The sequence below is a fragment of the Tachypleus tridentatus genome, chromosome 10 (genome assembly GCF_004210375.1).
Source record: "Tachypleus tridentatus isolate NWPU-2018 chromosome 10, ASM421037v1, whole genome shotgun sequence".
Classification (NCBI taxonomy): Eukaryota; Metazoa; Arthropoda; class Merostomata; order Xiphosura; family Limulidae; genus Tachypleus; species Tachypleus tridentatus.
Window position 1 is genome coordinate 82,431,461 of NC_134834.1, and position 12,150 is coordinate 82,443,610.

Here is a 12,150-nt window from a genome sequence, read left to right on the forward strand (position 1 = left end):
TCTCAGATGTGATTAAAAAGTGCATTCAAAATAGGATTGAACGTGCAACTTAAAGGAATAAAATTAACACTGGCAGCAAAACTGTTTTTTGCACTTACAGCATCAGTAAGATTTTTATAGTAAATATTCATTCATTATTTAGCCAGGCCTCATTTTTTGTTCAGCTTGGAGGCATGATGGTGGGTAAAACAAAATAACAAACTGGTGCTTAGACCTCACATGGTAGGCACTGAGAAATATAAATCAAAATATTGAAATAAAATGAATCCTTACACCAGCAGTAAATAAATCTAAAATGCTGAGATTGATATTGTAGGCTTAATGCTCAGTGTTTCTAATTAATATTCATCTAAAACCTTAAACTTCTAACCTCATTTTTTATGTTGCAAAATTGAAGTAAATATTTAAACCATGCAAAAAAAAAAAAATTCTGGTAGTATACACAAAAAGGGAAATTTGTAAATGCATGAAGACCTCAATTTTCCATGAAAATATTCAAAATAGTCATAATGTGTTTGTAAAATTTCTGCATGCAGAAATGTTTATTGGACTTTGGTGTTAATTCTTCTTTTACCTTAGCTAAATTTTCAGCTCCTTTTATACCACCTGGAAGAACTATTATATCATATGGCCTTTCTTTTATAGCATCTTCTAGGCTGCTGTCAGGAACAATAACAACATCTCGACTACAAAGTACTGGTTTTTCTCCTTCCAATCCTGCTATTTTTACTGTGATCTAGAAGCAAATTATAAAAAAAAAATCTTTAGATTATAATCACTTACAACACTGAAGAAACAAATAAGTTATAAATTTTTCTACACTATTGATTGGTTCAACTCTGAATCCAAAACTGCTGAGAACCAATATCCATGTAAGGGTAGGATGAGGGATTCCAATCACATTACATACATGAGGATGTGAGGTTGACTAGTTCAGCTCATAATCCAAAACTCAACTGCCAGGAATTGACTTCTATACAGAGAAAAGATGAAGAATCACAATCATTATGATGGCCCACTCTAAAGCTACAACATACTCTAAAGGTAGAAGATGGCAAAAAATGAAAATCACAAAAAGTATTCCATGAGCCCCCAAAAGGTAGGTTAGTAAAAGGTGATTTTGACCACCATGTCACTCCAGGTCAGACCTTTCTAATTTATCCTTCCTGATCAGCATAGATATAGTTTTCTTGGTTGTTTTGGCCTGAATGTCCCTTTTGTTCTGGAGTGACATGGATGATCAAAATCAACTTGGGTGGAAGACTGACGTAATGAGAAAAATTAAAGTTGTAAACTGGATCTAATCCTGTCTGAAAATATTGACAGCCATAGCAAGTGGATGATGAACCAGAAAACAAAAAAAAAAGGTAACTTATAACAGAAAAAGAGTGATACAATTCCTATGGAGGAGTATCCCACAGGATGAAAAGCCACAGAAAATCTGAGAATCGAGAGGCTACTCCTTGGAAGAAATTGTGTTGGAAATGGAAAGGCAATCTGTAACAAGAACAAAACCATCTGTAACATGACATGCCAGGAGATGTACATGAAATATGTGGGTTAAAAAGAAAGATTCACTGTCTACCACAAAAAAAACATGAATGAGTACCACCTTGGTGAGTAGTATAAGTCACCATCATTGAGTAGTCAGAATGAAACATGATTAGTCATATCGGAACAAGAAGAAGAAAGTAAACTAAAGCATGTTTGACTGCTTGAAGTGCCAGGGTATCATGGTAAGACCTTTCATCTATAATTGTCCTGAGGCCTCTTGTTGCTCAATCCGCAACCTCTAACTATGGAGATGAGCATCAGGGAAAAAAAAACAAATCCACGCAAGGTAGAGGAATCAGAAAACCAACAACATGAGAATTATGTTCAATCATCAACACATATAGTTGAAGAGATGAGGAGGAAAGTTAAAAGGAAAATCCAAACGAACCCTAGGAAGAGACTATGGGGCATACAGCATCTCCTGAAAAGATCACTAATGTGCTGCAACCAAAAGAAGAAGTGCTTCCATTAAAGCCATATTCCCAAAGGCATTAGAATCTTGCTAACAGTAAAATAGTGAATTGTAATGATGTAGATAACAGAAAAGTCCATCAAATAAATTTGAAAAAGAAAATAAATGGTCCTGACAGAGGTGGGTGTTTAAAAAGACACTTCCCAAATAGCCAAGATTGTAAAGTAGGTAAAATGAAAAACTTATCCAACCACCTGAGCTGCTTCTGTAAGGAACAGATGAGTATCTTATGACAACTCCCATTCGAAAGGAGCTAACATTAGCCAAATATCCAAGTAATGGTGTTAGTAAAATCCTTCCAAATGCTGAAGTCAGGTAAAATGCATACTGCCTGACAAAAGACATATGGAAACAAAACAAGTCCAAAGGGCAAGGCACAAAACTAATACCAAATCACAAGGTGAAGAAACCTAAAATAGTATCCCAAGAAATTAAAAATAAAAGTTTGTAGTGTGGGCATTCTCAGTCATGTAAAAATTGCCCACCTGATCATGATCAAAAACTACATACTAAAAATGGGGAAGAAACAATGAATTAATGAGGCAAGACCGATCAATCTAGAATTCCAACCTGCATCAAATGTAAATGACAAATAAATAAACACATAGGTAGGACAGGTAAAGGATGGAAAGGAAATGCAGATGGAACATAAAGATGGCAATGACTCAGAATGAAACAAAAGAGCAATAAAAAAACAAATATTGCAGATAACCTATGTGATGCTAATTGCACAGGAGTAACCCCTGGACTGGTAGAAAGAAGGATCCGACTATAGCTCCCTATTAGGATTGGATAGTAAACAAATGGTATAGAGCAGTGTACCACCCCAGAAGATCCCAAAAGCAAAGAAGTCATATGTGGAGAGAAAGAGCTGAAAATGACAAATGTCTCAAGGGAAAGAGGAAGAAGTATCCCACAAAAATATCCCTGATATAAGTGGAATGGCTAAGAGAGGAGGTGCAAGGTAGATATTTCCAGTAGAAGAGTCAGTAGCATAAGATGTATCTGGATGTAAACTGCCCCTCCCTCAACACACACGAGCAACAGGGATTTTAAGTACGTAAAAGCAAGAAGAAAACATTCCTAATGGCAAGCTAAGGCATACTGAATTAAACCCTGTGGAGGATGAGACGTGCAAATTATCTTCTCCCAAAAGAGACATACATTCTCATCATGAAATATAATGTCTGTGGAAGGAGAGGGGAAGTATACTGTGAAACATGTCTTTAAAAAGGTTTAGGTAGGCCTGGCAGATTCTGCATTAGAAGCCTGGGAAGGCAAACCATTATCAAGTGGATGAAAACTAATAAACTCCAGGTCTCCTAAACAGGTTTGGCAGTTGTAGGAGGTCGATGAACAATATCAAGAGATGGTATGGTGGCCCCCACAAATAATCAAAAACTAAATTAACTGCAAGAAGTATAAATTATTAAAGACTACAAAAATAAAATAGCTGATATAATGTAAACTAAAATAAGTGCATAGTGAAACTTACATATATATATAGGATGTTATGTATTGAAGAAATGAAGATATTTAACCAAAATATCAATTTACCCAGAACATGAACTACAGGTAAGCAAAATATAACACACTTGTTAAGACTAATTAAACTTTGTAGGAGTCAATAAAAAGAAGCCTAGAAAGCAGTAAAGCAACCTAGAGGATGTACAGAACAGAAGGACATCCATATCTGACCAACAATAAAGATGGAGGATGGTAAGAAATGAATATTCCACATGAAACTCTAAAGTGTATGTTAGTAAATTAGAAAGACCTGACCTGGAAATACACATTATATAGGTAAATTACATAATTTTGTATTGACAACAACATATGAACAAGATGTGACATTTTGAAGGAAAAAAAACACAATATAGTTAGCCTAATTTACAACATACCAGTAACTTGACTTGCAGATAATCCTAAAATAACAAAGATCCATGTTAAGATCCAAAAAAAACACAATATATCCACAAATAACTGACTTGCAGATAACAAAGATATGTTAAGATCCAAAAGTAAAAATATTAAAAAACCAAAACAGTATAACATCTTCTCCCTCCAAAGTTGACAGACTATGTTTCAAAATGTGTGGGTCTTCAAACTTGAGCCAAGTCACAATCAAGATTAACTCACTGAATGATTAATCACTCAATGAATATCCAGATAAGCATTGGAGACGTCTACCTTGGTCACCCATAGACCCAGAGAAAATGCCCACCAAAGAATGAGGTCAATCTTCAAAGTGAAATACGGGAGGTGAACAAAAAGATTAAGGTGGGATAAACCAGTTACAGGCTTCCAGTTCCTGATCTTTTTGTAAACCACAAACAGAGACAAGGGTAAAACACTGATGAATGATATGGAACAGGTTTGATAGCCTGTTGGGTGGGGAGGTCCTGTAATGCCTCTGAGAGATTTTAGCAAGTTATGGGATCCCAAGGAGAAGGGAATAAAACAGGTACCTGAGGCTAGAGAGGTGGAAGAGAAATGGAATTTTGAGTCACTTTAATAAAACCTGAAAAACTCAAATATAGGTGGTGACAGTATTCCATTAATGAACAACAGCCACAAACTGAGCTCTCACTGGGCCAGAGCCTGCTAGGTAGTGACTGTAACTGTTGGCACATATTGTGTATTGGCAATACAAATTATAAACTGTGACACAATGAGAAGGAGGAGCAGGTAAAAGCTTGGAAGGGGAAGAATGAAAAACTGTAACTAGCATCACACTCAGCTCTGAATGAAATAGACAGGTCATCAGATGTAAAAGGGTAGATTTTGCTGAACAGATGAGGCCTAGCATGGTCAAGTGGGTTAAGGCATTTGACTCATAATCTGAGAGGCACGGGTTCAAATCCCGGATGCACCAAACATACTTGTCCTTTCAGCCGTGGGGGTGTTATAATGTGACAGTCAATCCCACTGTTCGTTGGTAAAAGAGTAGCCCAAGAGTTGGCAGTGGGTAGTGATGACTAGCTGCCTTCCCTCTAGTCTTACACTGCTAAATTAGGGATGGCTAGTGCAGATAGCCCTTGAGTAGCTTTGCAAGATATTAAAAAAAAACAAACATGCTGGACAGATGTCATCCAAGACTTCAACTTTAGGACCATATCAAAGATGAAATTTCTTGAAAATAGAGCCATATGCAAAGCCCAGAAATAAGGAGCAAATAATTGAGTTCAAGATAAGATAGCATCATGACCTTAAATGTCCCAACAACAGATAAATCATGTTTGTAAAGTCAGAGTTAAAGGCAACGAGCAAGCCAATGTGGAGATAAGAAAGGAGAGAATATCTCCATAAAATCCCTTAGGATTTCTGAGAAGATAAAACATAGAAAGGAAAATCAGAATAAAGGGAGATTAAGCACCTCCACCCACCCTAATCAGATAAAACTGAACCCATCAGTTGTTGGTCAATATCTGGAGAGTCAGCCCTATGATATGCAAGAGCAGACTGATCTGAAGCCCATGGAGGATGAAATACACTAACATCATCACCCAACTGAGAAAGCAAATTGTTCAGCACAAACCCAAATGTCAAGGGACAGGGGGAAAACCAACTAGGGTTGGGAAATATGTTAATGCAGTAATAACAGATGCAGGTCACAAGATACGGAAGAAATAAAGCATCACATGTTTAAAAGTCCAAAAAAATCTTGAAAGGCTGAACAGAATCCTCAGAAAGAGTATGGAAAGGTACAACAAATTTAGGATATGGAAAACTCCTCATTAGCCTGCCCATGTTCCATATGTTCAGAAGGAAGTGGGAAAATGTCTAGAGATAAAGGTTACCCATGTAACATTCAATATCTCTGCAAACAAATCTAGAAAAATCTCTCTACAGGTGGCCAGCACCTGAAGCCTGTGATAAAGTACCTGCTGGATGTGAGACACCAAAAGTTGTGACATTAACTTCAGAATTCATAATGTATTAGTTGAAAAAAGCATTTGAAGTGAGAAACAAATGCAACTAGAATAAGGGTAATTGAACCTGAATGCTTTAAAAAAAACTGGATATGTGATATTAAAACACTTTAAAAACAAATTCAATCAAAAATGCCAATCAGGACAAAACAAAAGGGATAAAGAAGTCCAAATACAAGTACTGCCAAACAAAAAGTGATAATTCAGTAGAAGTACAAAGAGGGAGTCACATGGGTGTATCATGCTCTTATTGGAGAGGGAGTCACATGGGTGTATCATGCTCTTATTGGAGAGGGAGTCACATGGGTGTATCATGCTCTTATTGGAGAGGGAGTCACATGACTGTATCATGCTCTTATTGGAGAGGGAGTCACATGGGTGTATCATGCTCTTATTGGAGAGGGAGTCACATGGGTGTATCATGCTCTTATTGGAGAGGGAGTCACATGGGTGTATCATGCTCTTATTGGAGAGGGAGTCACATGGGTGTATCATGCTCTTATTGGAGAGGGAGTCACATGAGTGTATCATGCTCTTATTGGAGAAGTGGCAAAGTGATAATTCAGTAGAAGTACAAAGAGGGAGTCACATGGGTGTATCATGCTCTTATTGGAGAGGGAGTCACATGACTGTATCATGCTCTTATTGGAGAGGGAGTCACATGGGTGTATCATGCTCTTATTGGAGAGGAGTCACATGGGTGTATCATGCTCTTATTGGAGAGGGAGTCACATGGGTGTATCATGCTCTTATTGGAGAGGGAGTCACATGGGTGTATCATGCTCTTATTGGAGAGGGAGTCACATGGGTGTATCATGCTCTTATTGGAGAAGTGGCACAATTACTTGCATGAGAGATATGATGGAATCATTTGATTCCAATGGGGTGGAAGGCTTGTACCACACATATTAAGAAAATTTGCATACAGAGAGTAGCAATGAATGAACGAGAATAGTTAATTAAACATAACTCCAGTTAAGACAGTGTTAATAGGGTATTTGACCAATGAAATGGTTTATCTATATTTGTGGAAGATACACCACTGAAAGAATTTAAGAGATTGTATTTTAGTGATAGAGGGTTGGATATGAGAAAAGAGAATTTTATACAGAGCCGTAAGTAGGGCTGTATTAATAAAATGGATACTTTAGATTGGTCAAAAAGACATTTCATATATACCTTAAAGGAATTAAAATTAGTTGCATATACACCATCATCACCTGATAAGGTATTCTTATAAATCAACAGCTCTAACAGGGAAAAACATTTGCCTTACTAAGCCTGAATCTGGCTCAGTATTTCTTTGCAACTTGTACATATTTTCTTCAATATTTAATATTTATTCCCAACTATATCTTTCCACCAGATCAACAATTCTCCCATGGGCATTTTATCAAGGTCCCTAAAAGTTTAAAATACCAGAATCAGGTTGTTTCTTATTATATTGCACAGAGAAAAAAGTTTAAATCCTTAAGTCTCTCTCTTCATAGCTGAAATGTTTTAAATTAGGAATAATTTTTGTATTCCATCTTTTCAATTTTCAAGAAAATCAATATTTCTAGTATAACAAGACCAAATTTTTACCTATACTCAATGTGTTTTTACTAAAGTCACTCTTCCTGAGCTCAGAATTTCTGTCAACAGATCCCAAATAACTAATTACTCTTTTAAGCATTTCCAAATAAGTCAAAGGCTTGAAGCTTTTATCAACCATTACACCCAAATCCTTCTTATCATCCACAATACCAATAGTTTACTTACCAAAAATATTGTCTAAATGTTCATACCCTAAATGTATCATTTTACACTTTTTAAAGCTGAAACTAAATTTTTTACAGATTATACATACTCCATGCAACAAGAATGTCAAAGGTCTCCTACACTAGGGAAGCATTTTCAAAAGATAAGCTTTCCTTTTAGTTTAGTGTCTAAGCAAATTTATATTACTGATTATAAATTAGTCCATTACTGACACAGATACTAAACAACAAAAGTCTTAAAACAAGCACTGGAAATCCACACTAGTCACATTTTCCAATCAGAATGGTTCTTGTGTACCATAACCCTTTGTTTTTTACCTTCAATCTAATTTTAATCCACATTCTGAGATCTTTATTAATTTTATAACAATTTATAAGATCCTTTTGGAAGTCTCAATACACAATTTCACCAAGGATTACTTCATCCAAACAAAGAAAAGTCTAACAATAAGAACTCCATGAAATATGTAATCTCAAGAAATACTTTTTAAAATTACCCCTGGCAACAAGTTCCAATAGTTTTTCAATAACAAATGTTGGAGAAATGACTTGGAACTTTGTGTAATCTCCCTAGCTATCTTCCAATCATCCAAATTTTCTTGTGTGTTTAAAAACTATTGCAGGTTTCAGTTAAAACCAATTCATTACTTAGCATATTTAATCACTGGTGTTACTGAACATTGAATATTGTGTATAGTTTTGGTCTCCTTATCAAAGAAAGATAATTATTGGAAATGGGGAAAGAGTATAATCTCACAAAGATAGCTTAAGGTCTCAACTTATTTTCTCTAAGAAATAAAGAGTAAAAGGTAATCTTATTGAAGTTTACATTATATCCAAGGGACTGATAGAAGGCTTTGTGTTGAATTATTTAGACAACAAAATTAAAGGGCACAAGTTTAAGATTTGGAAAAGACAGTCTCTGTTGCAGACTCTACTTTTTAATTGGATGGTTGTCTAATGGAATAAAATGCTGTTAGAAATATAAAGAGGAAAATTAATTATTTCCTAAAAAAATAAAGAGTGGATTTATTTTTTTTCTCAAAAATGTATGTGCAAGGATATCCATGATAGGCTAAATAGCCTTTTGTTGTCTGTATGTTCCATTTTGGAATAAATGCCCTCAAATGATTTACCATGACATTTCTGAACTTTTTAAAAACACAATTTTCTTTAATAATAATAATTTAAGATAATGCCTTTCCCATCCTGTCATTAGTGAATAAAATCTTTAAATTTATTTTACAAGCTCAAAACTTTACAGTCCCTTTTGTAACCTCAACCACAAACATATAGTTCTCTTAGCTTGTTTTTTATGTATTCTACCACAACCCCCATTCTATTAGTATTACTGGCTTGTATTATGGTACTTGCAAAATGTTATTTATCATTTAATATTTCATAATTTAACAAAGTGTAAGTTTTCTGTTCAATTTCTTAGTGTTTGGTCTCCAGTTTGAATGTAAAAAAGAATATTACCAAATCTAGAATAATACTAATAACAGATCTAGCATTAAAGTTCTAGTAGTAGTAGCGCTGCTATTATTAACTTGCTACTGTCTTAACTTCTAAGTTCTACTACTAGAACTATTATTAATTAGTTCAAAAAAATCTCAAATATCACTCTCACTTTTTAACTAGTTCCAAAATATATTTTGATCTAACTAGTTAACTTTTAAACGTTAACATTCCTAAAATCATGAACATAATTTGTAATTAGCTATATATTCTACACGAATACATCTAATTAATTTTTATAGCCATAACATACCCCTCCACGCCTCATAACATCAATTAATATCACTGCTTCTAATTCTCCCGCACCATCAGCCAAAATCAGAAGAGCAGACTTCAAGTTTGTCATATCGTTACTATGTTTTCTACTTGAATAATATAATCAATCACAGTAACAATTAAAGCTTATATTTAAAACGTGTAATACCGATAGTTGCAACTTAAACTTTCGCAGATTTCAAAGTATTATAAAAATAATATTCACTTGATAGTACTACTGCTATCATACAGTTCGTAGTAAGACTGAAAAGACAAACAAATGTAATGCAACTATATGGGATCGATTCCACTCGCAAGCACAAATAAAAAATTAAATTATAATATCTTCCTATTCTTATATCATAAAAATCGTATCTTCTAAAAACCTATGCAAACATTACTGGTAGTAGTTTGTTTTTTAATGACTTTACTATGAAACAGTAAAATTCTTAAAATGACCACTTTTGAATATTACCGGCACTAACAACAACGTTTGTACTTTTACGTAATTTTTTGTTGTTTTACTAGTACAAATGCTGCTGCCGCCATACGGCTCAATTGCAAGTATGAAGGTTTATAAAGCTGAAACTGGGTTTCAATACCACTTGTTATCACTAGCACAGATAGCCCACTGTGTAGTTTTTGTGCTTAAAAAACAGAATAAATTTTATGTAAATATATATATATATATTAGAACCACACTAAAAATAGAAAATTTATTTAACAATTATCATAAACATAATAACACAAGTTTGTTGAAATTCAATATTGTAATACGAGGTCTGTTCAAAAAATACGCGGACTGACGTTATAAAACAAAATGTACTTTATTTAGAAGTTACAGGTCTGGGACCCCTTCAAAGTACTCTCCTCCCCAACGCACACACGTATCCCAACGGTGTTTCCACTTGTTGAAACAGTCCTGGTACGCTTCTTTTGTAATGTCCTCCAGCTCCTTCGTCGCATTTGCCTTAATCTCGGGAATCGTCTCAAATCTTCTTCCTTTCAAGGGTCTTTTGAGTTTGGGGAACAAGAAAAAATCGCAAGGAGCAAGGTCAGGTGAGTAGGGGGGGAAGAACAGTGACTGAGTGTTTGGCCAAAAACTCACGAGTTCTGAGGGCCGAATTTCGCAGCAACGCGGTGCATCTTCAATTTTTCGGTCAAAATATCGTAACAAGATCCAACTGATATCCCACACTCTTCAGCAAGCTCCCTGACAGTCAGACGTCGATTTGCTTGCACCAGGATGTTGATTTTGTCGACGTGTGGGTCGTCAGTTGACGTGGAAGGACGTCCAGGACGCTCATCATCTTCAATGGACTGTCGACCATCCTTAAAACGTTCATGCCACTTAAAACATGCCGTACGCTTCATAGCAACATCACTGTAAACCGTGTTAAGCATAGCAAAAGTTTCAGTCGCAGATTTTCCAATTTTAACACAAAATTTCACAGCAAGTCGTTGCTCCTTCAGGTCATTCATTCTGAAATCCGCCAAACGAAAAAAACGCACTTCACTTAAAACCGCGTAGCTAATACACAATTGAAGATATCTGCAATCCGGAAATGGCGTCATAATCAGCTGATCTGTGCAAACCTAGCGACACCAAGCGGATCTCCCTGAAACCAACTGGAGCCGCGCAATTCAAACAGTCCGCGTATTTTTTGAACAGCCCTCGTATTATAGAAGTCTAGCTATGTTTGGAATTTGTTTTCAATAATTACTCCACACTCCAAAATAAGCTAGATGTAAGAATACACAAAATTTAGGTGTATAAACATGTTTGACATATTTGCTTGTATGCTGTGTGAGCATATCATCCGTTTTATACTACATTAGTTACTAAATAAATCGTTTGTAGTTTGCAATGTACTTCATTGTTTATTATTAATATAGTATTTGTTTAAGAGTCTATTAGGTTTTTCACAACTTAAATATTCACCTGACTGATTGACATTTCAAGGGCATCATATGTACTTTCCATTATGGAAGATCACTGTAGCAAGAAAGACGCTATAAATAGAGAGAATGATTTATTCTGCTGAAGGAGCGTATGCCAGCCCAACAGTGTAACGCCCCTTACTGACACGAAAATGGCCCTCAGTCAAAGTGGATAACACATATGCTTGAACAGAAAAGACCTTGTATATGTTGTGATTTTTCCTTTATTAGATACATATCTTCATAAAAATTGCTAATGTGATAAATATTAATATTGACCACCAGATTCATAGACAATGAAAGATTTGTAGACTTCCAAATTTCACAGAGATATTATACAATATTCAGTTCAATATAACCAGACAGGTCATGAGAACGAGAAATACAGAACGTATGTAGTAATCTCTGACTTCTTTCCTCTAAATTTCATATCCTTCAGTTTATGATTGATAATTTCCAGCAGAGACTGTGGGAAAGAAGGGGGTACACCAAGTTTCTGTATGGATTCTGAGTAGTTAAGTGTGCCAGCACACAATTATGCCTTTCCTTGTCATGAAGGAAATGGAAATAATCAATTGGTTAAACATCTTAGACCTAACTTACAGAAAATAGCAAATTAAAATGAATAATGAGAGCAGATATAAGACTGTGCATAGCGCAAGAAGTGGCTTATTTGAGTTCTTAATCATTCTGTGTAACTTATTTAATACTCTTGCCA

At 35.3% G+C, this 12,150-nt stretch overlaps 1 protein-coding gene across 2 annotated transcripts in view; it reads right to left on the minus strand.

Annotated features, from left to right (window-relative positions):
- LOC143229720 (Parkinson disease protein 7 homolog) overlaps positions 1–10,011 on the minus strand; it is a 36,926-nt gene extending 26,915 nt beyond the window's left edge. For both annotated transcript variants that reach the window (XM_076462454.1, XM_076462453.1), the window contains exons 1-2: positions 9,490–10,011; positions 575–736 (exon numbers count right to left, since the gene is read on the minus strand). In XM_076462454.1, the coding sequence (XP_076318569.1) occupies positions 575–736; positions 9,490–9,582 (255 nt within the window). In that variant the 5' untranslated portion in view covers positions 9,583–10,011. The remainder of the gene's footprint in view (positions 1–574; positions 737–9,489) is intronic.
- Between the last annotated feature and the right edge of the window lie 2,139 nt (positions 10,012–12,150).